This window comes from Pristis pectinata, chromosome 3 (genome assembly GCF_009764475.1).
Source record: "Pristis pectinata isolate sPriPec2 chromosome 3, sPriPec2.1.pri, whole genome shotgun sequence".
Classification (NCBI taxonomy): Eukaryota; Metazoa; Chordata; class Chondrichthyes; order Rhinopristiformes; family Pristidae; genus Pristis; species Pristis pectinata.
The window spans coordinates 39,286,465-39,313,195 of NC_067407.1; the positions used below are offsets into that span (position 1 = coordinate 39,286,465).

At 37.7% G+C, this 26,731-nt stretch overlaps 1 protein-coding gene across 1 annotated transcript; it reads left to right on the forward strand.

The window, feature by feature from the left end:
* The first annotated feature begins 1,160 nt into the window (after positions 1-1,160).
* LOC127568745 (retinoid isomerohydrolase-like) lies at positions 1,161-26,728 on the forward strand. Its single transcript, XM_052012843.1, has 14 exons — positions 1,161-1,206; positions 1,345-1,427; positions 6,317-6,467; positions 10,536-10,643; positions 12,836-12,977; positions 16,590-16,737; positions 18,514-18,595; positions 19,523-19,655; positions 20,061-20,200; positions 21,035-21,164; positions 25,185-25,299; positions 25,407-25,501; positions 25,595-25,706; positions 26,574-26,728. The coding sequence occupies exons 1-14, from the start codon at positions 1,196-1,198 to the stop codon at positions 26,720-26,722; spliced, it is 1,599 nt and encodes a 532-aa protein (XP_051868803.1). The 5' UTR covers positions 1,161-1,195; the 3' UTR covers positions 26,723-26,728.
* Positions 26,729-26,731: the final 3 nt, after the last annotated feature.

Below are 26,731 nucleotides of genomic sequence, written 5' to 3' on the forward strand. Positions count from 1 at the left end.
GCTCAGTTCTGTTTGCCTCACTACAGGAAGGATGTGGAAGCCATAGAGAGGGTGCAGAGGAAATTTACAAGGATGCTGCCTGGAATGCGGAGCATGCCTTATGAAAGCAGGTTGAGGGAACTCGACCTTTTCTCCTTGGAGAGATGGAGGATGAGGGGGGACCTGATAGAAGTGTATAAGATGATGAGAGGTATTGATAGGGTAGATAGTCAGAGGCTTTTCCCCAGGGCTGAATTGGTGGCCACAAGAGGACATAGGTTTAAGGTGCTGGGGAGTAGATATAGAGGAGATGTCAGGGGTAAGTTGAATTGGTGGCCACAAGAGGACATAGGTTTAAGGTGCTGGGGAGTAGATATAGAGGAGATGTCAGGGGTAAGTTTTTTACTCAAAGAGTGGTGAGTGCGTGGAATGGGCTGCCGGAAACTGTGGTGGAGGCTGATACGATAGGGTCTTTCAGGAGACTGTTGGATAGGTACATGGAGGTGAGTAAAATGGAGGGCTATGGGTAAGCCTAGTAACTCTAGGGTAGCAACATGTTTGGCACAGCTTTGTGGGCCGAAGGGCCTGAATTGTGCTGTAATTGTTCTATGTTCTATGAACCAGATGGCTTTTTATAATAACCTGGTAGTTTCATAACTAAAATAACTGACACCAGTTTTTTATTTTGTTATAGTTTAATTGCAAGTTCTAAAACAAATATGGATGGAATAAAATACTTTGAGATATTTCTAAATTACCATCTTCCTCCTCTTTTGTAAAAGACATCATTTGTCATGGCATTTTGCTGGGGGAAAACATGCTCAGAACCAGTCCTAGGAATGTAAATGGTGAATCATTGCTGAGACAGATTTTGAGATTTTTGATCTGAGAACAGAATTTTGTTAGCTTTACTGTTGTGGGAATGTAAACTACTTTGTGGCGATGTACTTTGTTATTTAATCTGATTGTGATAAAACAAGGAATAGACCTTTCAAGAAAATTCTGAGATCCTTGTAACTAGTGAAATAAAGCAGGCGGATTTGCAAGCTGAAAGCAGCTTTTGTTTTCTTAAAACTCGGTGACTAGCCAAAATATTTGTCTAAATCTCTTAAGTCTGCAATGTGATTAAGCATTGTTCTATATAATTCTTGTTACATTCAAAAAAAACACACTTGGTATGCTGAAAGTGGAGTTGCCTTGAACTTGAACCACTTCAATGGCAAATCGGTAAGTAAAGATCTCTTGGTTTATTAACTTCCATAACACAAAAATGAAATATTTTAATGTTATATGTTTCAAATATGATGAGTTAATTGTAGTTTGGCAATTAACAATGAAATATTTAATAATGTACTAAAATTTCAGAATCGAACATCCAAGTGCTGGGTATAGGAAGTTGTTTGAGACAGTAGAGGAAACTGCTCAGCCATTGCCAACCTGCATAAGAGGTTTGTTATTTACTATTTAAGGTTATCTGTTTTTAGAAATTTAACCATATCCGTTTTTAGAAGTTTAATTTTGAAAATATAGTGCAAATAGGTTCTTCTGGTGTGTTATTTGTGCTTTAGCAGTTTATATGAGTTTAGTTTTTGTAGTCTTCACAATCAGCCTCATTAACATTCATCAGCATTCCACAGTCACACAATATTATTATCGATTCTAGAAAATATTTTTCTGTTTCATTGATGTAGATTTAATTCAATTGTAGAAATGTATTTTGCCTTGTCCAAATTGGCAACCCCAACAACTACCCGAAGACAATGGAGGGGAAACTTAGAAATAGTAACCTACTACAAAATTAATTAGTGTGTTGGAAAATATGGATTGATAATTAAAGGCAGCACATATTTGTTAAAGGCATGTTGACTAACTTTAATGAAGTAACAAGGACAGTTGATGAGAAAAATACCCATAATATGTGTATTAACTTTCAACATCCTCACTAAAAACACCACATAATAGGCTTGCTAAAAATTGAAGTCCGTTAGATTGAAGTGGTAATAAATCTATTAAGAACAGAAAACAAAGTGCGAGCGAACAACTGTTTTCCAAAATGGAGGAAAATAGAGTGCTGCCCTCTGGTGGTCCCCTTTAGCACCTTTTTTTATATTATGGACAATTTTAAAGTTTGCAGATGACTTAAAATTCAGTAATGCAGTAAACAATGAGGATTCTTTTATGGAAACAGACTTCATTCAGGAGGATTGACAATACTGATATACACACTAAGCCAGTGAAATTTATTACAGGAGGCCGGTAATTCACTTTAGGAGAAAGAATAAGGAAAGGCAATACAAGCTAATGGAACAATTTTAAAGTGCACAAAAGGGTCTTAAGGGTGTACATACATTAATCTTTTGAGAAAGTTGTTACAGGGGTGTATGGGATCCTTGACTTTCTAAATAGTGGAGGAAGTCATGCAACATTTTGACAAATGAAATGAAATCCTTCAGTCAAATGTATATGCATACAGAGAAAGAGAAGAGCCCAATGCACAGTGGCTATTAGTTTCCCTGGCTCATCAGCAAGTTTCATCCTGGGCAGTCTGTAGTGACTGCACCACCCTTGACCTAGCTTCTCCAGACTGAATGGGTGTGTCTTGGGTTCTTCCAGTTATTGGTGGGATTAATGAGTATTTGACATTGTAATGTATTTTGGCCCTTCTCTGCATTGCATTTAGTTCTTGAAGTGACCATGGGGCACAGGCTTACCCAAGCAATATTCAGGCATTTGCTACACTCATCCAACTCAGTAAAGACTGCAAATGCCCTGCTTATTCTATATTCTACATACATTGTAAGCTTGTTATCTGAAAGATTCCATTGTTAGTGATCTGTTGGCCCCAAATGACACCAAGGATTTTTTTTTGAGTCAGTGATGGAGAAAGCCATTCAGTATTCACTGCTGCTTGGATTACATGACCACTGTTTCAAACTGCACAGAATGACACCAAGAACACAAGCCAAATGGATAAATGCCCCTGTGTTCAGTGTTGGTAACTTATTTTTCTTGGGCATATAAGGAAAGCCAGAGAAAATGATGGAGGCTTTGCCAGTTGTGGTATTGAGTTCTCCTTTAAGGCTGTGAGATTTGAGCCAGAATAGCAGAAGTGATCCCTGTTGCCTTGAGCTTCCTTATCAATATGGATTTTGAGTGGGATGTTGGTTCCTTGTGACGTGATAATTGTTTTCTTTATCAATTTCCACACTAAACATTTTCAATATGATCTGCAATTCATCAGCTGAGTTAGAGATAAATATAGCACCATTTGCGAAGAACAGATCCTGAATAGTGAACTGAGTGGTGTCTGTTTCTCTGAAGTCATCTAAAGTTGATTGAGCTGTCACACATCCTTGATTCAATTGGCACATCAGAATGATTGCTTCCAAAAGCAAACTTGGAAAATAGAAGACATCAAAGCTGGTTGGTTGCTGTTCTTCACATCAGTGTCAATACTGAACTTGGAAGATAATTCGTTCTCATGTTGGATGGTTACAATTGTTAATTCATGGAATTCCATAAATAAGGGAAACATTTCACGCGTACAGCAATTTCCAAGATGATCTTGTAGATGGCATCCCTACAAACCATGTCAAAATCCTGTTATAGGAAAATGAATGCTACATAGTGAAGTCTCTGAAGTTCACAGCTGTTTCCTTACAGCAGTATGAAGGACACATCGGTTGTGGAGCATCCCACTCTGAATCTACACTGCCTTTCACCTGGACCCTCACCAACAATACTGAACAGAAATTTTCCTTTACAGTCTGTTGTACCCTTCAGTTTTGTTTGAAGTAATTTTCAAATTCTGTGATACATGCCTTTCTTCCCAGATGGCATAGAAAAGTGCATAGAATGTCACTCATAAATTGTCTATGAACAGAGAGTGTGGTTAAAAATACCAGAAAGTTGTGCTAAATCTTCGTAAAACTCTTGAGTATGTGGATATAACACTTTGTGGAGGATATCAAACTATTGGAGAAGTTTCAGAGGCAAGTTACTATACTGACCAGAGGGCACTGCCTCAGAATAGAAGGACATCCCTTCAGAAAAGAGAGGAGGAGGAATTTCTTTAGCCAGAGGGTGGTGAATCTGTGGAATTCATTGCCACAGACACGTGTGGAGGCCAAGTCAATGGGTATATTTAAAGCAGAGGTTGATATGTTCTTGATTAGTAAGGGTGTCAAAGGTTACGGGGAAAAGGCAGGAGAATGAGGTTGAGATGGAAAAATAAATCAGCCATGACCGAATGGCCTAATTCTACTCCTATATCTTATAGTCTGATACAGAAGATGAAAGACTACTCTGTGGAGAGATTGTGGGAAAATGGAATTAGTCATATTTGAGTAAAGAAGTAATGATTTCATTCAAAATAATGAAGGCTTTTGATAGAGTGAATAAGATGAAACTTCTTAAAGTGCCAGTAGAGAAGTGACCAGAGGCAGAGATTAAGTAACCGAGGAATAAAAAACCAGGTGCAATATGAGGAGAATCTATTTTGTGCAGTAAGTGACCTGCATTACACTTTAGGAGAGAGTGTGGTAGAAGTGGATTCTAAAGGGAATTAGATAAATGCATTCAGCATTATGGGGAAAGGACAAAGAAGTGAGGGAAATTGGATTGTGCTTTCAAAGAGCTGGCATGGGCATAAAGGACAATATCTTATTTGTTGTTTCATTATATAATGATGAAAATTCTGATTATTCAACATTTCTCAATTATTATTAATAGGCATTATCAAATCATGATGGTCTAATCAATATGTAATGCTTGTACAAGTAGTCATTTTGTTAATGATTTGCTTACTGAGGTGGATCTCATGAAGATGAAGGTCTAGAAATGCAAATGTACCTGAAGATAGACATTGTAGGCAGCCATCCGTTTATCACAGGAATCGTGTAGAATTAGTACTACTTGTTTATTATAAAGGCTTAGTGGACCAGCCAACCCAACTTATACTGCTGGTTACATGCATGCCTAGGGGAAAGAAGTTGGACATGCACAATAGGTAGGTTATGGTTCAGCTACATAAGGTATTATTAATGAGACCACATCTAGAGTATTGTGTACACTATTGGTCTCCTTATTGAAGAAAGATGTTTATGCACTGGAAGTAGTTCAGTTGTATAATGGAAGATGGTTATGGTTATTGGAAGGGCATCACTGCAGGAATTCCTCAGGGCAGTGTCCTTGGCCCAGTCACGTTCAGTTGCTTCATGAACGACCTTCCTTGCATCTCAAGATAAGAAGTGGGGAGTTTACTGATGATTACACCATGTTTAATTCCACTTGCAGTTCCCCAGCAAATGAAGCAGTCCATGCCTAGATGCAGCAAGACCTAGATAACATTCAGGCATAGACTGATGTGGCAAATAATGGTCAATGCCTAGCACTTACGTAGCATGAACATCTCCAACAAATCTAACCACCTACCCTTGATATTTAAATAGTATTACCATTATTAATTTGCACCCCCCCCCCACCCACCCACAAGCAATATCTGGGGGGTGGGGGGTGCAGGTTTGGATTCACCATTGACCAGAAACTTAACTGTACCAAACACACAAATACTGTAGCTACAAGAACAGATCAAAGGCTGCATATGCTCTGGCAAGTGACTCAGTTCCTGATACCCAAATCTTTTCTAACATCTTTGTGATATTTCTAATATTCCCATGAAGAGAGAATGCAGTGGAAGGTAGTAGACATCTTCTCTGTGTGGAAGTGTTTCTTTTAAGCACAGCAACTTTCTTCCCAATGTATTTCAGGTGACAAAATGGCAAATGGCCAGCTCATATGATTACTGGTCCAGTACTGGTACTGTACTACCAACATTCCTGGTCATAGAGAATATGCAAAGAAAAATGAATGTAGCCTATGGTGCAGTGAAAACTAGAGGGACGTGCAATGCAACCAAAGTATGTTCAACAATTTGTTTCCATTGTTGAAATTTCTCAAAGTAGACATAATTGCTTGCAGTTTGCAGAATTCCCAATCTAGTGCTAATTTTATTTTATTTTCATTGTCTTTAACATTTCTCAAATGAGGCAGCCAGAATTTTTGAGTAATGTTATGTGCAGATGACATATTTCAAACTACAGTGGCCCTCCATACTGTTCGGAAGTGTTAGCCTAAATTATGTGCTAAGAATGGGAGAAAAGGTTGTAAACTTGCTCTACTGAATCATAAAAGAGTGATATCACTCCCATTAAATGACTCTCTTTAAATACAATTTGTGTATATATACCAAGTGTCAAAACAACCAGTCTTAGAAATCATATGAGCATTGCATATTGATAAGGTTACTTTACTCCAATGCTTCTAACTTTCTTTTTAGGCACAGTTCCTTCATGGTTAAAGGGTAGCCTGTTACGATGTGGACCTGGGTTATTTGAGATTGGCTCAGAACCATTTTATCATCTATTTGATGGACAAGCCCTCCTTCACAAGTTTGATTTCAAGAATGGAGAAGTCACTTATTACAGAAGGTATTGTTCAACATGTAGAATATTTTTTTCCATTTTCAGTTCCTCTCCAGATAGTTGTTCAATTATTTTACAATGGCTCTGAATAAATCTGAAGAAAGAATCAGACTATCAAACATCACAAAATACAGCCGTCATTTCTGATTAAGTATAACCTATTCTTTGGAACAATGTTACTTTGTGTCCTCCTTAGCTCATGTGAACAATATTATCTTCATATTTCAACCAAGTTATGGAATTTATACTGGAAACACAATTTTAGGTTCATTTAGCTGCCTTTGTTGTGCCAGCTGACCTTAGCCAGGAAACATTTGGGATGATAACACAAGGCAGGGAAGAATGTCAGTTAGGTTCCTCTGTTCCTAATGGTTTAACCAAGTGACTCCTGCTTGGAGTCTACATGTGTAGTTTTAGAAGAGAATGGGGTTGAGCTCAGCTGTGATACTCTTTATAATCAAGTTGGAGGTGCACATAGATGAGGTTGTGGAATATTGTTAAATCTGTAGAAAATACTTCACAATGGATTAGCAGCTTTAGGAGAAATAAAACTTTGAGATGTTTCAAAGGGGTAAACCAGCACCACCAACTGTAAATTAACCATTATTTCTGCCTGATTTTCAATTGTTCAGTCACAGAAGCATCTCTTTCTTGAACATGCTTGATTATTTTCTGAGAGAATACTTAGCCATTCTTTCGTTAGTCTGATCCACAGTTGTTTACTACCTTGAGAAGAGGAGAAATTCTGATATTGTTAGCCTGCTCAAAAGGAATCTTACCTTGTATTTGGAAGCTTGCAAAGCATTCCAAGGAAACCCAAGTTGTCGATAAAATTGTAATCCAATCTATATAACATGCTGAAATGTTTCAAGAAAAATAAAAGCTAAAAATGCCAAGTGGTGTGATCTAGCATTGATGGTTGGTATTTCTTTACATCTGTTTCTCCTTTCTCTACTTTATACTGTGAGCTTAGAATATCTCACTGCCATTGTGGATTTGACAATATATTTATAATCACCACCCCATCCACAAGTTTCTTCCAGGATGTCTGTTCTCTGTCTTACAAGATTCTTGTTCTGAATGATCATATTGACATCCTGATTTTTACTGAAACTTAGCTCATGGGTGTTGATGACCACAGCCTCTCTTGCTTCTGGTTAAAGTTTTCACCACCTGCTACGCCCAAACTGTTGTGGTGGGATGTGACATTTATCACTATCCCTAATCTTGGCCATTCTTCCTTGTCCTCTGGCACTTTCTCTTTCAAGGATCTAGTTCATTATTAAAATCTTTATTTTCTGTTGGCCTCCAAGTCCCACCATGAATTTTCACCCAAAATATTTTTACTTTGGCAAATAAGTAATTTCTCATTCTGCATGATTAATTATATAATCTCAATAACATGCCTCTCCTCCAAGCTAGCTTCTCTCATTTACCCCAGACATGTCATTGTATCTTAAGTCTACATATAATCATTGACACTCCTTCAACAAGGCCATCTCTGACTACTTCCTTGAACTTTTCCTTATCCAATCTCATGGACTTTAGTAAAGCCTTTGACAATGTCCCTCATGGTAGGATCCTAGAGGGCATAGCTTGAAGGTGAAAGGTGGAAAGTTTAAAGGAGATTTACAAGGCAAGTTTTTTTTGTTTACACAAAATGGTAGATGCCTAGAATGTGCTGCCTGGGGAGGTGGTGACAGCAGATACTATGTTTAGGAGGCATTTAAACAGGCACATGAACAGGCAGGGAAAGGAGGGATAAGGACCATGTGCTGGCAGATGGGATTAATTTAAATCGGCATCATGGTCGGCATAAATATCATGGGCCAAAGATCCTGTTCCTTTGCTATACTGTTATGTTCTAAATTCTCTATTTCATAATTAAAGCAAAAAAAAATGCTGGAAACACTCAGCTGGTGAGGCAGTATGTGTGGATGGAGAAACAGAGTTAGCTTTAGGTTGAGGACAGCTTGTCAGGGGTGGGGAATGTATAGGACAAAGTGAATATCTTTGCTAGGCCAAGGCCAGGGTCACACTGGGAAAAAGCTGTAAATAAGATCATCTGAACAAATAATTAACAGCAGCAGTTAGGGAAAGAGAACAGGTTTTTGTCCATAAAAGCTTTGAATAAAGGAACTTAGAGACTGAGAAAGCAAAGGAATACAAGCACTGCAAAATGTAGGATGTGCCTGGCAGGTCCAATTCTGGTCATGGAGAGAATAAAACTGGGCCAATATCTCGGGTGGATCATATGGTCTGTTCTGATATAGGCAGAAAGTGAGTTACCCAAAGTTGTAGAATTCAATATTAGATCCAGAAGGCTGCAATGTCCCCAGGCAGAAGATGCTATTCCTCAAACTTGTGTTCGGCCTCATTAAAATAGTGTAGGAGGCCATAGAAAGCCACTTATCCTGAACATTCACACCAACGCACCTCCCTTTATTCAGCTTAGTGGGTCTACCTTGTTGGGCTTCATCTTTAGGTATTAGATTGAAATCAATGCATCTCTAACCATGGTTTGTCTTCCCAATCCTGTACCATCATCTTGGGAATCCCCCAAGGATACATTCTTGGTTCTCCCCATTTCCTCATTATATTTTGTCCTTTTTATGGCATTATCTGTAGAGACAGGATCAACTTCCACATCGGTGCTGTTGTGCAGCTCTGCCTCGTCACATCTCTCACTAAAAGTCAAGACAAGATATCTTTATTAGTCACATGTACATCAAAACACACAGTGAAATGCATCTTTCATCTTTTGGGTAGAGTGTTCTGGGGGCAGCCCGCAAATGTCACCACGCTTCCGGCGCCAACATAGCACCTTTCTCTTAAGCAGAACCGCATTGTTTACAAGTTCAGCATTCTTACTTGCATTGTGCTGAAGTTACAAATCCAGTTCCTCTCTGAGAATTTCTCTCTGCATCATTGCCTCTGACTCTATCACAGCCCATCAATTGCTGAAACCTCAAACTCAATTCAAGGATCTCCTGGCCAGCTTCACTTTCTCAATCCTTTGTAAAGTGGTTTTAAAACTTATATCCTACCCTTCACCAGATCCTACTTGGCCATCATTATTATTTTCATGAATCTTATTTCTATAACCTCTTTCAGTACCTTCTAGGGCTTCAGCTCCTGATTCCGAACTCACAAACAACGTGGTTCTGCTTAAGAGACAGGCAGTGAAAGGTGCAGAGAGACAGCTGCACATCATCAACATGTGGAAGCTTTTGATATTAAATCCCTTGAATTTCTATTTCACCCCTCCCCCACCAAATTCAACTCCCATTCCAGCACAGTTGACATCAAAATTCATTCCATCACTTAATCCTTTAATTCTAATCTTCTGCCCAAGCCATAATTCATACTTCCTAACGTCTTGTTCCTTGGTTATAATTCCTATTTTCCCTTTTGATTCTGGGAAGGGCCTTGAAATTTTATCCTACATTAAAAGTACATTTTATTATTGTCATTAACAGTACACAAATACTTACTGCATTCTTTGATCTCTTAACTGCTATATCAGTAGAGTTGTTAGTCTAATTTAAACAAATAAGTTAAATTCTGCATTATAGTATAATGTTACATTTATCATGTCCATTAAAGTTTTGTTCATTAATACTGGTAATGGTAATTACTAATCTGTTGCATGTCTGCTCTCACCAATTATAGGACTGGTAACATTGCCTGTGTTACTAGATTAAGAATCCAGAGGCCCGAGTTAATGATCCAAAGATAAGAGTACAATCCCCATGACAGCAGGTGGGGAATTTAAATTGGTAAATAAATAAATCTGGACTAGAAGGCTAGAATCCTCAAAGGCTTCACAAAATTACTCAACTGTGCTAAAGCCTTCTTGGTTCACTCAGGGTATTCTCCAAGGAAGGAAATTTGCTCTCTTAGAGCAGTTTGGCTTCAGACCCACAGCAATATGTTTGCCTCTTGACTTGATGAGTTGCAGTTACTTTCATAAGGCAATTAACGAGACTCTTGCCGACAATGCACAAACTTAATCTGAAAAATAAAATTTGTAAAATTATTATTTATCAGTAAAAACTTTATTTTTTTTTGCAGATTTATTCAAACTGATGCCTATGTGAGGGCAATGACTGAGAAACGAATTGTGATCACTGAATTTGGTACTTTTGGTTACCCTGATCCATGCAAGAACATCTTCTCCAGGTTATGAAAATACATGTTACAATTTAAATAAGAGTGTCCATATGTCAAAGAAGTTAGTTATGTGTATTACTGGCTTTGTTGAATTTTTTTGTTAAAGGAATTTCCATTTGAAAGTAATCAAAACCAAACAAGCTGAAAGGTTGAAAAGACAAGTTATTTTTTTATATTGATTCTTGTTCTGTTAACTGTCAAATAGTTATAATTCGTGCGATCAACGTACATCACAAACTGGAATGAGTAAAGCATATTTGGTCCATCAAGTTTTTTCAATAGAAGGGATTCTGTTCTTAGCTTCTTATTTTCCCCCAAGATCACAATCCCATCTTGTCCGGAAGCAATCTAACACCACTATATGTAATGCAGGAGTTAAAAATATGGCACATGGGTGAATTTTTAACTTTTTTTGAATCTGTGATCAATATGATAATTTAAAGTAATGTCACTTTTATATTTACATAATTTTTCCATCTTTAATACCAGAACACTTCTCCTTTCAGAATGCTTATTCATAGCTGATATTAATCAACAAGTTATGCAATACCAAGAGAGACATTCATTACTTTGCATCTGTGTTTTTCCTTACTTTTCTGATTGTAGTACAGAGACACCAGGTCTCCATATTTTGGAATTATTTCCAGTATCTTTCCTTTTGTAGTCCACCTCTGCTTCTATCGATCTTACTTGGTGATAGACATGCTGATAGTAATAATGATTATAACAAAAGACACCTCCAGCAATGTTTTTATTGCCCAGACTTCCCTATTATGTGGCAGTAATTACACTTTATAAATATTCACTGGCTGAAAAGCACTTTGGACATTGAGGTCATAAGACCCCACAGAGTTGCAAACTTTTTCTTTTTTACCACCCAACACTATTTTTTATCTTAATTGTGATTACTTCAATGCTTTTAATCTGTGGGCATTATAAAAAGACAGTTTCCTCAAGGAAACTACATCTTCTGTAAATCAGAACGAGCATTTTTGAACATAACATAACTGGGATAGTATGGCACAGGACTAACAGTTGCTCTTCATGATATAATGCACCAGAAGCCACATAGGATATTCAGACTTCGCTTCGAACTAAAATGAAATGTGGTAACTAACATTATCAAAATAATGCAAAAAATCAAAACATTTGTTTACCTCCAAGTAAAATAGATACATAAATACAGTAAATAAAATTGCAGACATGGCAAAATTTTCATGCAATAATCAAGAGTTAGGAATTTCTACCTTTGTTTCGGGTAGCTTTTGATTAAATCTCTGACGCAGTCCCATAGACACCTATAGAATGATATGGAAGTCGCACCATGAAATCAAGCTCTCATCCCCCCGTACTAACTGACCACTGCTGGTTGCTTGCTCCTAACCCTCCACATGAAACTGCTGCGTGGATCCCTAGCCAATTTTCAACCCATCATCTCCTATTTCACTGCAGCCTGCTGAGAAAGCCCAAAAACTGCTGAAGAAGGAAGAGGGCAATGTGGCAACTTTTCACTTAATTTTGTTTCCTGCACATCTATAAATGATTTTATTTGAAGCCTTCATTGGGAGAGACATTGTGGACTGTAAGGATTCTTTCTGCCTTTTCAATACAGCTCTCACCTCTCTGCTCAAGGTTACTAGTTGCCTAGATTCCTGTTCTACTAGCTCACTGTTACAATTCACACATCTCTTCAGTGTTCAGCATCACTAGTCACATATATTAATAGGCCTTGTACCTTCTATGAATGGCAAAACACCTTCATTGCTCAGTATCAAGTTAACTCATCACACAATTTGAAAATAAACCCTATTGTTAGTGTTTGAAATTATGATCTCATCTTTGCAGTTTTCTGCCATTAAGGAAAGAGAACTAGGACTTCCTAATGAGATAGAAATGCTAATTTTATTCAGAATTGGAAAAAAATGGTTTTCCAAGGGCACATATTATCAATTACTTTCATTGTAAAGCAACAAAGTGGATATATTCAAAAACTTGTAAATATAAATTTAAAAATATTATAGGATCTGATAATTCCCACAAAATAAATATTGTCTTGTCTACTTTTTTTTTCTGCGTGCACCCAGAGGACTGTTCTTGTAATAGGGAATTAATTATTAAGATAAATAGTAGTTAGTCCAGAATTTTCCAATCGTGTGTTCTTTTGCCTTCTTAATTTTTATTTAAATTTCTCCTTATTTTAGGTTTTTCTCCTATTTCGAAGGAGTAGAAATTACCGATAATGCTCTGGTAAATGTGTATCCAATTGGAGAAGACTTCTATGCCTGCACAGAAACAAACTACATTACAAAAGTCAATCCAGAGACACTGGAAACTATACAAAAGGTTATTAACTACTACATGTAGATGCATTATTATTGGTTGGTTTAAAGAGTTTGGTCAATCACAAATGGTGATAATCAGTGTTAGACTTCCATGCTTAAATCTTAAAGCATAGCACCATAAACTGATTGGACGATCATAACATGGTTTTAATCCATATGACATAGAACAAGCTCTTCGGCCCACAACATCTGTGCTAAACATGATGCCAAGTTAGATTAATCGCTTCTGCCTGCACGTGATCCATATCCCTCCATTCCCTGAATATTTATGTACCTATCTAAAAGCCTCTTAAATGCCACTATTGTATCTGCTTCTATCACCACCCGTGGCAGCGCATTCCAGGTACCCACCACTCTACATAAGGAAAAAAACTTGCTCTGCACATCTACTTTAAACTTACCCCCTCTCACCTTAAAGATTTGCCCTCTAGTATATACGTCTTAGGTCATCCCATCAGCTGAAGTGTGAAAGCTTTTGTCAGCACTACTTTGGATGAGTGAACTTATTCCTTTTATCCTTAGGAACCTGGGTTCAGATTAAACTGAGATGGATTTGCTAATAATTTTAAATCCCACCAGTTTGTGTAATCATACGTAAGCTTGCTTGTCCAAGCCAAATGCAATTCTTAATACGTATTGTCTCATGGTACAAAGCTTTCTACATAGTTATAAAGAACAGCATAATTGATAACATTGCTATATTTCCCTTTTTTGGCATTGTACTGCCATCTCAATGAGAACAACAGCATTGAGCACCCAAGTTCACTTTGAGAGATGAATAGTTTTGTGCATTGCTATTGTAGAATCCATCAGCTCTCTCATGGAAAACATATGCAATAGTATCTAGTTAAGTAGAACAGTAAACAAGCAATGAATAATATTTAAAGAATTAATTGTGGTTTACAACAAAAAAAACAATCATGGCTAAAAAGAATTTAAGATAGCATGAAAGGAAAAGACTTATAATGTTGCTGAAAAGCTCCATGATCTTGAGACATTGAAATATTTCCAAATTTAGCAAAGGGGGGTCAAAATACTGATAAGAGAAAGTAGAAGTGAGAAGTATCAGGGACAAACAAAAATACACTGCAAAAGCTTATGGATTTGTAAAAAGGAAAAGATTACAAAAGTTTGTGTGGGTTCCTTGCAGACTGAGACAGGAAGATTTACATTTGGTAATAAAAGAAAAGCAGAGAAATTAAAACAAAAATCGGTCATCATGTAATAAAACACTGAAAATCTCTTGGAAATGTAAGTGAATAACAGCTCAGGAGTAACTGAGGAGCTGAAAGAAATTACCATTAATGAAAAAAAATTGGAATAACTACTATTACCTAAAATTGATAACTCCCAAGAACCTGATATCCTGCATTCCATAGTTTTGAAAGAGCTGGAAATGGAGATTGGAATATAGCAAATGTAACTACAAGTATTTAAGAAAGGAGGGAAGGGAAGCAGGGAGCTACAGACCAGTTAGTTGACATCATATACTGGAATCTGTTTTTACAGAAGATAACAACAGGGTTTTGTCAGAATTGGCATAGATTTACAAAAAGAAAATGGTGTTTGACAAATGCTATTGGTTTGATGTTATAACTAGCTGAAAATATAACGGGGAACCAATGCATGTGGTGCACTTGGACTTAATAAAAGATCTTCAATATGGCCCTCAAAAGGTTGCTGAACAACGTTAGAGCATGAAGTTTCAGATAATTTACTGGATTGAGATTTGGTTAACAGACAGGAAAAAAAGTCTTGACAGACAGAAATAAACAGATTGGGAGGTTGTTGAAGGGCTGCAAGGATCAGTACTAGTGTCCAGCTGATCACACTCTAAAGGAATGGTTTGGATGAAGAGAACAAATGCAAAATAGTTAAGTTTTCTGATGCAAAGCTGGGTGGCTATGTAAATTGTGAGAAGAATGGGTGGCGTCAGGGGGAATAGACTAAGTAGGGGAGGAGATGGTTTAAAAAAAAGTGGTAGGGATTTTTTTTAAATGATTGAGGGATTGAAAGGTATTGGTATTTAAAGTGACCCCAGTGTCCCAATACATGAATCACCAAAAATTAACATGCAGCTAGTCAAGCAATTGGGAAAGCAAAAGGTATATTAGCCTTTATTGTAATAGGTTTGGGTTTCAAGAGTAAAGGCATCTTACTGCTGTTATAGAGGGCCCTGGTGAGTCTGTGCCTGGAATATTGTACACAGGAGTAGTCTTCCTACCAAAGAAACTATATACTTGTGATAGATGGAGTACAAAGGTTCATCGGTTAAATCCTGGGGTGACAGATTGTCCTGAGGGGAGAGGTTAAGCAGAGTGAGCCTACTCTTTCTACAATTTAGAAGATGAAAGGTAATCTTATTGAAACATACTAACTTCTTATGAGGCTTGATAGAGTAGATGCATTGATGATGTTTCCTCTGTTTAGGATGTTAAGAAACAAGGGGGTCAATCGCAAAATAAGGATTGAAACAATTGGGACTAGGATGAGAAGGAATTTCTACACCTCAAGGGTAGAGAATCTTTGGAATTCACTACCCAGCAAGACTGTGGAGATAGATGGATAGATCTTTGTATATTTACAGTAATCAAAAGATATGGTATTATTGCAGGAATGTTGCAGTGAGGTTAAAGGTCATGATCTTATCAAATAGCTGAGCAGGCACAAGGTGAATGGTCTACTTTTTCCTCATGTTCTTACAGGCCCATAACTATTCAATGCTGGCATCTGGGTCACTACTGAATTGGTACTATGTTTTATTTAACTTTAACAAGTGTGACTCATTCCTAGTCTCCTAAATTCATTAGGTCGGCCAAGATTAAGAATCATACTGAGAAGACAAGGGGTACTTGGCCTTTACCAATTTACACATTAGACCTTTGTACATGGCATTTGTTCAAAAAGCTCTCCTTTCTGGCTTAAAAGTGTTTCCACTGTCTCATGTGGTGTGTTCAAACTAAACAATGAGCTCAATCTATGCATAAAAGAGTGGCTGCATGATAGGAGGGTTCTGGCCTCTACAGGCCTATGCTGGATGGCCTTGAAAGGAGAGTGTCCATTGTGGCATGGAGTCTTCTAGCTAAAGCTGCTAACAAAAGAAACATGCTAATGTATCCAAGCCTGAATGATTAGGGTTTGGGAAGGGAAACAGTTAAAACCACTCTTTAAAGTCATGCAACTAGTGGGTTTTATTGTGTGTGTTTGTTGTGTGGTTTGGAGGTCACCAGCAGTGTACATTTGCTTATTATTACCATTTCTAATGCTCTGGTAGTTGCTGTCCACCTAATAAGTGCACATTTGCTTAATGATCATTGCATGAAAATAGTAACAGGAAAACAGAATATACAGTACTATTGTTGATGTGTCAAGATTTTCAAAGTCTTATTTGTTACATTTTCAATTATGGCCTTAATTTTCTGCCATACAGTCATATAATACTGGTAGTGACTACATGGTAAAATGTATAAACCACAGAATCAGGGAAAAAAATTACAAAATTTATGTAGTTGAAAAAATGATGCAACTAAGTTAAATTTAGATATGAAAATTGTTTCCAAAAACTTTCAAATTTTAGTATACATTCTGTGATGTGTTTTTTTTCTTGGTACAGGTTGATCTTTGCAACTATTGTACAATCAATGGTGCAACAGCCCACCCTCACATTGAATGTGATGGAACGGTCTACAACATTGGCAATTGCTTTGGGAAAAGATTTGCATTTGCCTACAACATTATCAAAATACCTCCACTGCAGCCAGGTACATGGTCATTTTTAGAACTATTACAGCAATAGGTATAATCAAAAACTTGAATGGGGAGGGAGTGGTGTGGAACAGATGCAAATGATTGTCTATTGTTGAATTCACTTTACAACAGACAAAAACTATAGTGCACTATTATATGATCATTGCATGCCATGCCTATGACTTTAAACTTTAGTGCCCAAGGACTCAACTGCTGCAGAATTGATTGGTGTAGCACATCTTTATTTGTGTGTTGTGGAGATCACAAAGGAATATAAGCCATCTAGGACTAAGGCGGGAACCAAAGAATCAAAAAAAAAGCTTACACTGCGTGATGGAGTTTCTTGGCCAGCATGTTTTATATAGCCTCGTGGATAGCGTAGTTCTTCAAAAATGTTAATCAAACCTGCTTCAGTTCTATAATAATTGCAATTCCTAAAGCAATTGGCCTGCATTTGATGGTCAACCAACACTGATAAATGCTGCCTATAGTTGCAGATGAGCTTTTCCTCAACACTGGAAAGTTTAATTGACCTTATTGGAAGTACGCCCACTTTCCTCAGTGACAGCTCTATCCTGCTTTTTTTAAACAAAAAATCAAATGCTAAAAGCCAGTACACGAATCCTTATTCTGGATTCTTCAAACTTTTTGCTTGACTTTCTGCTTGATTATTGCTTACCATTTTCATGTGTTGTAGTCTACACGTAGATGCTATGAAGAGTACCAATCGAAAAGGTTTACCCACCATTTCTAGATTGCTTTGAAACTTCAATGTCAACAACTGATATTTGAGTCAGTTTTTTTTTCTTGTACTCAAAAAAAATTGTTACTTATTACTGCATAGGGTCCATTTGGCCCATCCAATCCATGCCAGCTCCCAATCGAGCAATCCTAATGCACTCCCTTTTTTTCCCTGTAGTGCTGCAACCTATTGTCTTTCAACTCCCCTTTAATTCTTTTCCTCTGGGTATACTTACAGAACTAATTAACCTACCAGCATGTCATTGGAATGTGGGGAAAAAACTTAAGTACCAGAGGGAAACCCATATGGTAACAGGGAGAACATGCAAACTCCATACAGATAGCACCGAACCTGGGTCCCTTAAGCAGAGAAACAGCAATACTATCTGCCGCATCACTGTGGCAGTTGCACATTGGTGTGTTTGTCCAGAGGATCATATAGGCTGCTGTATTACAATGGATACAAGTATCTTAAAATATTTATCATCTTAAAAGGCAAATAGTTAGTGCTAGTGTCCTATCAGAGAATTTTTTGATAACTAATTGTATTTCTTCAGTGGAGCACCCATTGAATTTACTTGGCCAGAATCCAGGAATTCCCTACAAAATGCATTTATAGGAGCAACATTCCTAGAACCAAGCAAAAAACTCAGAGCCAGCTCTGAGCAGCTTTATAGAGTGGGATCTGCATCTTGACCTTTTGGAGGAAATGTTGACTACTTTTGGACAGCACCGTAACAGCAAGTTACGCAGTAGCTTTTCCTGTATTCTCAAAAAATTATGAAACAAAAATATTAACGTTAGTGAAACTTTTGGCTTTTTACAACAACCTATCAGTTTTCATGGTCAATTTCCGGGAGCCACCCAACAGATTACTCTTTCTCTAGAGTAATACAATGACATTTCTTATGCTACGAGTATGGAATTCACAATGACCATTATAGTTCTGGTATCTATCAAATATGTTGCTGATGAAAAAGATAACATCTGAAAGGAACTTTTAAGGGATTAAATGCTGTGGCTCAACATACAAATGCTTATTATTGCAGATAGGCAAGATCCCTTGAGAAAAACAGAGGTGGTTGTGCAGTTTCCATGCAGTGACAGGTTCAAACCTTCCTACGTACACAGGTTTGTTTATTTTCAAAGGAGTAAGTTTTGTCTTATTTGATAATCCTAGATTGTTTTGGAATACAAAACTACCAGCATAGTACTTAATTTTTTAAAAACTCAAACTTAGCAAGAATCTAACTTCAGAGATTTTTGTAGTGATTTTACTGACTTTCAATAGATCTGACACTTTGCATTACTGAGATAGGAAAAGAAACAACATTTTCTGCTGATCATTTTCTCCCTTATGGGGAAGTCTATTTGATTGTAAAAGCAAAATATTACACATGTTGGAAATCTGAATTTAAAAATACACAAAATGCAAGAAATATTCTGCAGGTCAAAGTGTATCTTTAGAGAGAAAAAACAGTTACTGTTTCAGTTCAAGACGTTTTATCAGATCGTGCTGATACTTCTGCCGAAGCTTCATCCAGCTGATATAACTCTGGCTCCCTCTCCCCAGATACTGCCTGTGCAAATGTGTATGGATTGTGAATGAGGACAGGATTGGGCACAGTGTTATTGCTATGCTCCCATGATTATGCAATCTGCACAATGCAAGCAGTCAGTTGATAAGCTTGTAATAGACAACTACTTTTCTTCACAGCTAAAATACAAATGCTCAGGAAATATTTCAGCAGCTCCATTATTTAAAATGTGGTCAGAAGCTTTACAGGATTGTTTTAAGATTTAATGCTAATTTGGCTCAAATTTTTCATTTTGTTAAGACTCTTGGCATTCACAAGAAATATGTGTCAATTCATCATGATTATGAATTATATCATAGCCTTTTTTTCCTAAAACACAATGACAAAAGAAAATTAATTTGATTACAGCTCCATAAAGCATCTTGCAAAACCTATCTATATTAACACTTCCAATATAAATGCAAATTGTTGTTGTTGAATTCAGTGTTAATTAAGACCTTGATTATCTTCATCCATGCAGTTTTGGTTTGTGTGAAAACTACATTGTGTTTGTGGAACAACCTGTCAAAATTAACCTGTGGAAGTTTCTCTCATCATGGAGTGTGCGAAGTGCTACGTACATGGACTGTTTTGAATCAAACGATTCCATGGGAGTAAGTAATGATTTATTATGTGGAAAAGTTAACATTTTATTCCAGTAAGGAGAATCGAGAGCTGCTTTACTAGGTAAAACATTAATCCTGTTGCCCTGCTATCTTCCTCTCAACCTATATCTTTTCCTTCTTCAAATGTTTGTCAACTTCTCTTTAAAAAGATGCAATTTTTCTGCTGCAGCGATGCACTTGATTGTCTGTAATTCTGCACGTAAATAAATTATTTCTGAACTCGGTATCTCTGTTGGTGGTAATTTAAAATTCTCCATCCCACCATGGGGCATGTACAATCCTTAATGGGCCCTCATAATATAGAATGGCATTGCCCTGCTCATATGGCTATGTTTGAACAGGAACATTATAAGATTTCTAGTTTGTCAGTAAACATTCTTACCATCCCCCCAGACATGGTTCCATGTTGCAAACAAGAAGACTGGTGAATACCATAAATACAATTACAGGACTTCAGCATTTAATATTTTCCATCATATTAATACTTATGAAGACAGCGGCTTTATTATTGTTGATGTCTGCTCCTGGAAGGGGTAAGTACAAATTGCTTAATAAGAATTGTTGATTTATACCTCTTCAAATCTTTCACCAATAACCCAAGAAGCTGACGTAGAGACTCATGATCCCTTTGACTTCTCATTTTTCCATTCCCTCTTTCTTTCTTCCCATTTTTGGGGTCTGAGCCCAGGACATAAATAACAGCAATCTATGCAATTATAGAATGATACAAAATATTTAAAAACCATCCAGCCTGGATTTTGAGGGAATTATTACAAATAATCCCATTATCTCCACTCTTCTCCTCCCACAGACTTGTGAATTTTTTCTCTTCACATATTTATTCAGTTCTCTCTTGGAAGTTACTATGTATCTGCCTTCACCATCCTTTCAGGCTGAGCCTTTCTGACCACAGTAACTCTTTGAGGGGAAAAGTGGTTCTCCATATCACCTTGTTTTTTTTTGTCATTCATAAATCTGTTTCCTCTGGCAATTGACTCTTCTGTAAAGGAATGGTTTCTTCTTACTTACTCTATTACATTTCCTAACACTACCGTCAGCAATTGAAAGCTCACAACAGTAAACCAACTTTCCATTTGATTCTTTTTTTCCCCCTTCCTGACCTGTGAAATAAAGTGCCAACTTTATATGATGTGCATCCTCTGTGGTAATAAAATTAGGAACTTAGTGTGGAGAAATAAACTAATTCTCATTGTGTGAACTATTTCCAGATATTAATATTTGTTAATTTTAAAAGCCTAAATGATTAAAGTACAGTACAAAATCTATTTTAAATCAAATCAGTTTGGTCATATTTTATCCAATTTCTGTCTTGTGAATTCCCCCGCCCCCCCCCCACCCAAACACAGGTTTGAATTTATATACAATTACCTGTGGCTTGCCAATTTGCGTGAAAACTGGGAAGAACTAAAACTGAATGCAAAAAAAGCTCCTCAGCCAGAAGTTAGGAGATATGTTCTACCATTGGACATAAACAACGTGAGTATTTTTTGTTGGAATGTTAAGAGCCAAGGGTATTTACTTCCATCACAAACAGGCTATAATAATGGTTAATAGTCAAAGACAAATCCAATACAAGAAGGACACAAGAAAATAGGAGTTAGTCGAACACCTGACCTGCCATTCCACGTGATCATGGGGCCAATCTGCCCTAGGTCTCACTCCTCTTTTGTGCAAGTGCTCCGTAGTCCTCAATTCCCCGACCTGTTTAAAAAATTATCTACTCTTTAAATACCTCCAATTATGCAAGCTCTGTGATTCCCCAGCTAGAAAATTCTAATGATTCACCACCCTCTACAAGAAGAAATTCTATGCACTCTCAGTCTTAAATAATGACCCCTCATCTTCTATATCCCTTTGATTCTCTCCCACTAGAGAAAACATCTCAACATCTACCCATCATGCCCCCTTAAAATCTTGTACGTTTCAACAAGATCACCTGCTCAGTCTTCTAAACTTCAAAGAATACAATATGATTCAAGTTCAGGCAAATCCTGAAAAGATGAAATCAAAACATTGCTTCTGAAAGTGCACATCAGGAGTTTAAATAGAAAAGATTATGTGAGATTCTGATGAAAAGATTCTTACTCATCACATGAACCTGTCTACATTTTTTAGGTGCTGAGGGACAGAGTATAATTCCAGTATTGTCTGTTTATATTTCAGCAGCAATTGATACTGTGAATGGAGACTAACAAACTGACATTCAAAATAGTTCAAAGAGACTATGTTAGTTTTTTTAAAAAGTGAATACTTCTGCACAAAAGTTTGGATAAAAGAAAATGTTTCTGATGGTTTTTAAATTCTGATTTAAGTAAGCTAATAGATCATCTGATGACTGATACTGAATCATATAAACTAGGAATATTTGAAATATAATTTTAGGTTAGTTGATTTTTGCTGGGGTGACAGTTTTGGTGCTGCCGATTTGCCTTGGCATTAATAATCAATCACAATCTTTGCTAGGTAAATATTTAGGGAGTATGCAGTTTGAATGTATTTATCTTGGGAGAAGCTGGGTTCTTATTTAATACTGTACTTGTTTTTTTTAATGATTCCTATCTAGTGAAATTTCAGGTTCCCATACCTGCATGTGGAAAGGGGTGCTGCTCCTGTTTAAGGCCTTATAACTAATAATAGCTCCATCACACACCAAACACTGACCAACATTCTGGGAAGTCTTTGTGCTTGGAGATGAAACAGAAAATGTTTTACAACTCTGGGACCTTATGACTAGGAATGCTCTCCGGAAAAGATGGTAATCTTTCAGAACTTCTTGCAGTAACTATCTATCCTACTCAGATTGAATGATCCAAAAGGAGCAGGCCCAACACTGCTTATTCAATGTGCTATTAGGTATTCAACTATTGGGTAGCCAACTAGTGAAATGCCAGGAAAATAGATCCAGAGCAACAAAATGCAGCCTCCAGTTTTATTTGCAAGATAATGTTTTGTCTCATCTAGCCAGCTTTGCCCTATTTCATCCTTTGGGAAAGCCCTTTGCACTCAATCGAGCATAAAGGTACTCCTGAAAAATTGGCCTTAACATATCTGAGGAAAAGATGATCTGGGTTGAATCGGTTGCTGGTGGACTATTCACTTAATGGACTAAATACTTTGTGAAATATACTCCAACACTAACTTTTGAGGGGAATTAACAACCAACTGTGGAGAAAAATCATTATTTTTAAGTTTGGGTATTGGAAATTCTTGAAGATTAGTATTGATATGCAAAACATAATGAATCAAACAGAATAACTGAACAAACTGCTATTTCATCAAAAATACTAATTAAATAATATAATTGAATGTATTCAAAATTCAAATATCTACTTGAATGATCATGTGCCTTTTGTTCTAATTACTATATATTTGTCTGCATAATGGTCACTGCACTCCACAATAGGCTAACTTAATTCACATGATGCACAAACTGGAGCCAGTAGACTACTGTCAGATTGTGAATAAATATTATCCTCTTTTGAAAGAATAGTGGTCACAAAGAGATCTCCTACTCAATGCCAACAAATACCTGTGCTTGGGTCAGGAGAAAGAGTGTGGGTTTGTACCCAACCCCCATCACTGGACCAAACTGGTGCAAAGTAAGGGACCCATCATTTATTTTCCAAGCTATTTGCCAACCCTGGATCTCACAGGTGGAAGCAAGGCACACCCATTTTTTGAGATAACATAATACCCATCACTCATTTAGTTCAGTCAGTATCTTTTGTCCAAGGATTCTGCTTCAAAAGGGCATCAATCAAACTGATGCCCAAGAAGAGCAGAGTGAGCTACCTCAACGACTATCACCCAATAGCACTCATGTCTACTGTGATGAAGTGCTTTGAGAGGTTGGTCATGGCTAGAATTAACTCCTGCCTGAGCAAGGACCTGGACCCACTGCAATTTGCCTACTGCCACAACAGGTCTACGGCGGACGCAATCTCACTGGCTCTCCATGGCTTTGGATCACCTAGACAACAGCAAAATATACGTCAGGCTGCTGTTTATCAGCTTGGTGTTCAACGTCATCATCCCCTCAGTACTAATCAATAACTTCAAAACCTAGGCCTCTGTACCTCCCTCTGCAACTGGAACCTTGACTTCCTTACCGGGAGATCACAGTTGGTGCAGATTGGTAATAACATCCCTTCCTCACTGATAATCAACACAGGCACATGTCAAGGATGCGTGCTTACCCCACTGCTCTACTCTCTCTACATTCATGACTGTGTAGCTAGGCACAGCTCAAACGCCATCTATAAATTCGCCAATGACAATACTGTTGTTGGCAAAATCTCAGATGGTGACAAGCAGGTGTACAAGAGTGGTGTCACAACAACAACCTTGCACTCAACATCAACAAGATTAAGGAAGTGAGTGTGGACTTCAAGAAGAGGAAGTTGGGAGAACATACATACCAGTCTTCATTGAGGGGTCAGCAGTGCAAAGGGCGAGCAACTTTAAGTTCCTGGCGTCAACATCTCCGAAGATCTGTGCTGGGCCCAACACACTGATACAATCTCATAGAAGGCACACCAGCAGCTCTACTTCATTAGGAGTTTGAGGAGATTTGGTATGTCACAAAGACTCTTGCAAATTTCTGCAAGTGTGCAATGGAGAGCATTCTGACTGGTTGCATCACCGCTTGGTATTGTAGGTTCCAATGTGCAGGATCGAAAGAGGCTGCAGAGGGTTGTAGACTCAGTCAGCTCCATCATGGGCACAACCCTCCCCGCCACCGAGGACATCTTCAAGAGGCGGTATCTCAAGAAAGCGGCATCCATCATTGAGGATCCTCACCATCCGGGACATGCCTGCTTCTCGTTACTACCATTGGGGAGGACGTACAGGAGCCTGAAGACCCAGACTCAATGTTTAGGAACAGTTTCTTCCCCTCCACCATCAGATTTCTGAACTGTCCATGAACCCTACCTCATTATTCCTTTTTTGCACTATTTATTTATTTTTGTAACTTATAGTAATTTTTATGCCTTGCACTGTACTGCTGCCACAATAAATAAATTTCATGACATATGTCAGTGATGATAAACCTGGTTCTGGCTCTTCAGCAAAATGCTCTTCTAGGAATCTCTGAGAAGCCGCCTTATCCTCTGTACCGGCAGCACTAGGCAGTAGATTTCTTTTAAATTAAATTCAAATTTTTTTTTTAAGTCTTTTTTTAATTTTTTAATTTTTTTAAAATTTAAATTTAAAAATTTTATTTACAGTGTGGTAACAGGCCATTCCGGCCCAACGAGTCCGCGCTGCCCATTTTAAACCCATATTAACCTACCCATACGTCTTTGGAATGTGGGAGGAAACCGGAGCACCCGGAGGAAACCCATGCAGTCACTGGAGAACGTACAAACTCCTTACAGACAGCGACGGGAATCGAACCCCAATCGCTGGCGCTGTAATAGCGCCACGCTAACCACTACGCTACCATGCCGCTGTTACTGTATTTCATACAGTAAATTGTTTTTGTGCTTCATCCAGGTAGAACATGGAAAAAATTTAATCTCTCTCAACACAACAACTGCCACTGCTACAGTTCGGCAAGATGGGACAATTTGGTTGGAACCAGAAGTACTTTTCTCAGGACCTCGGCAAGGTGATTTCTCTTTTAGTACTAAAGATCTGCAAAGAAACTTCTCAATGACAAAACTTGTTTTGAAAGAATGCTTGAAATTTGCATAAAACATATGTTCTGTGTTACAGCCTTTGAATTTCCTCAGATTAACTATAAGAAATTCAGTGGAAAGGATTACACATTTGCTTACGGACTGGGACTGAACCATTTTGTTCCAGATAAGGTGAAATTGGGTTGGGTTGGAAGGCAGTTATAGCTAGCAGGCTAACTTAAAAATAAATTGAATTTCATAAATATGTTTTTTCCTTCCATATAGATATACAAATTAAATGTGAAAACCAAGGAGCACTGGATATGGCAAGAACCAGATACTTATCCATCAGAACCCATCTTCGTTCCACATCCAGATGCATTGGATGAAGATGATGGTATGAAATAAATGATAGATCTGGCAGTAGGGTGTATGATGGTGCATGCCTTGTATTTTATGATTAAAATTTTGAGTGGAAGCAGAAGTTTCCAATTCTACTTTGCTTCCCTTTAAGTTGAGCAAATGAGAGAACCAGTGTAATCTGTACTGTGACCTGGGAAGTTTGCCTTTTAATTTCAGGTTATTGTGAAGAAGAGAATCTGAGCAGGCAGAATTGACTCTAGTTAGGCAAAAATTGGTGAGCTTGTGTTTTGGTCATCTGTGCAGTTTTAATTAGCTAAGCTCCACAGCACATCTGCACACAGATTTTGGAAATATTTTGGGTCTCTTGAACCTGCACCTAAGTTCTGTGGGCTTGCGTAACTGTAAATGTTCTTTAAGAGGTGCCCATGTGCTTTTCTGCATGATGGCAAACAGAATCCAAGATAGATTCTTGGCAGCTGTATTTAGAGCCTTGGGTGTAATGATAGATTTCCTCATTGAACTGTTGTATAATGCCCCTGTTTGCAATGTTGGCCTGTTCGTAATTAGCTTCCTTGGTATACTTGGTCTCGCTTGGGTGAGTCTGCTGCTGTGGAATTTTAAAAACGTTTCTTTTAATAAAATAGCCCAAAAAGTGATCAATGAAAATTAAAACCAAACATTCATACATCTCACCTGATAAGTTATCTGCTTAGTATGGAGCTTTGTCTTGACAGGACTAGAGTGATGCTCTGCATGGGAGTTTAGAATTCACAACTACAGGCAGGCAGGTGGGCAAGTTGTGCAAGGGATTGTTTGAACTATGCCCTGATGCAGGGAGAAGTTCTTGTTTGAGAATTCTTTCATCCTTTATGTGGAATGACTATTTACTTTCTGTTGACAGGAGTGTTGCTGACATCAGTCGTAAGCCCAGGTTCAGGGCAAAGACCTGCCTTCCTTCTAATTCTGGATGCTAAGGATCTCAGTGAGGTAGCAAGAGCAGAGGTGGAGATCAATATCCCTGTTACCTTCCACGGAATGTATAAACCTTGATGGCATGTT

Excerpts from the sequence above, each read along its gene's own strand:
- LOC127568745 (XM_052012843.1), top strand. Across the intron at positions 6,468-10,535 it reads GAAGTCACTTATTACAGAAG|ATTTATTCAAACTGATGCCT; the intron begins GTATTGTTCAAC and ends TTTTTTTTGCAG. Across the intron at positions 16,738-18,513 it reads AATACCTCCACTGCAGCCAG|ATAGGCAAGATCCCTTGAGA; the intron begins GTACATGGTCAT and ends TTATTATTGCAG.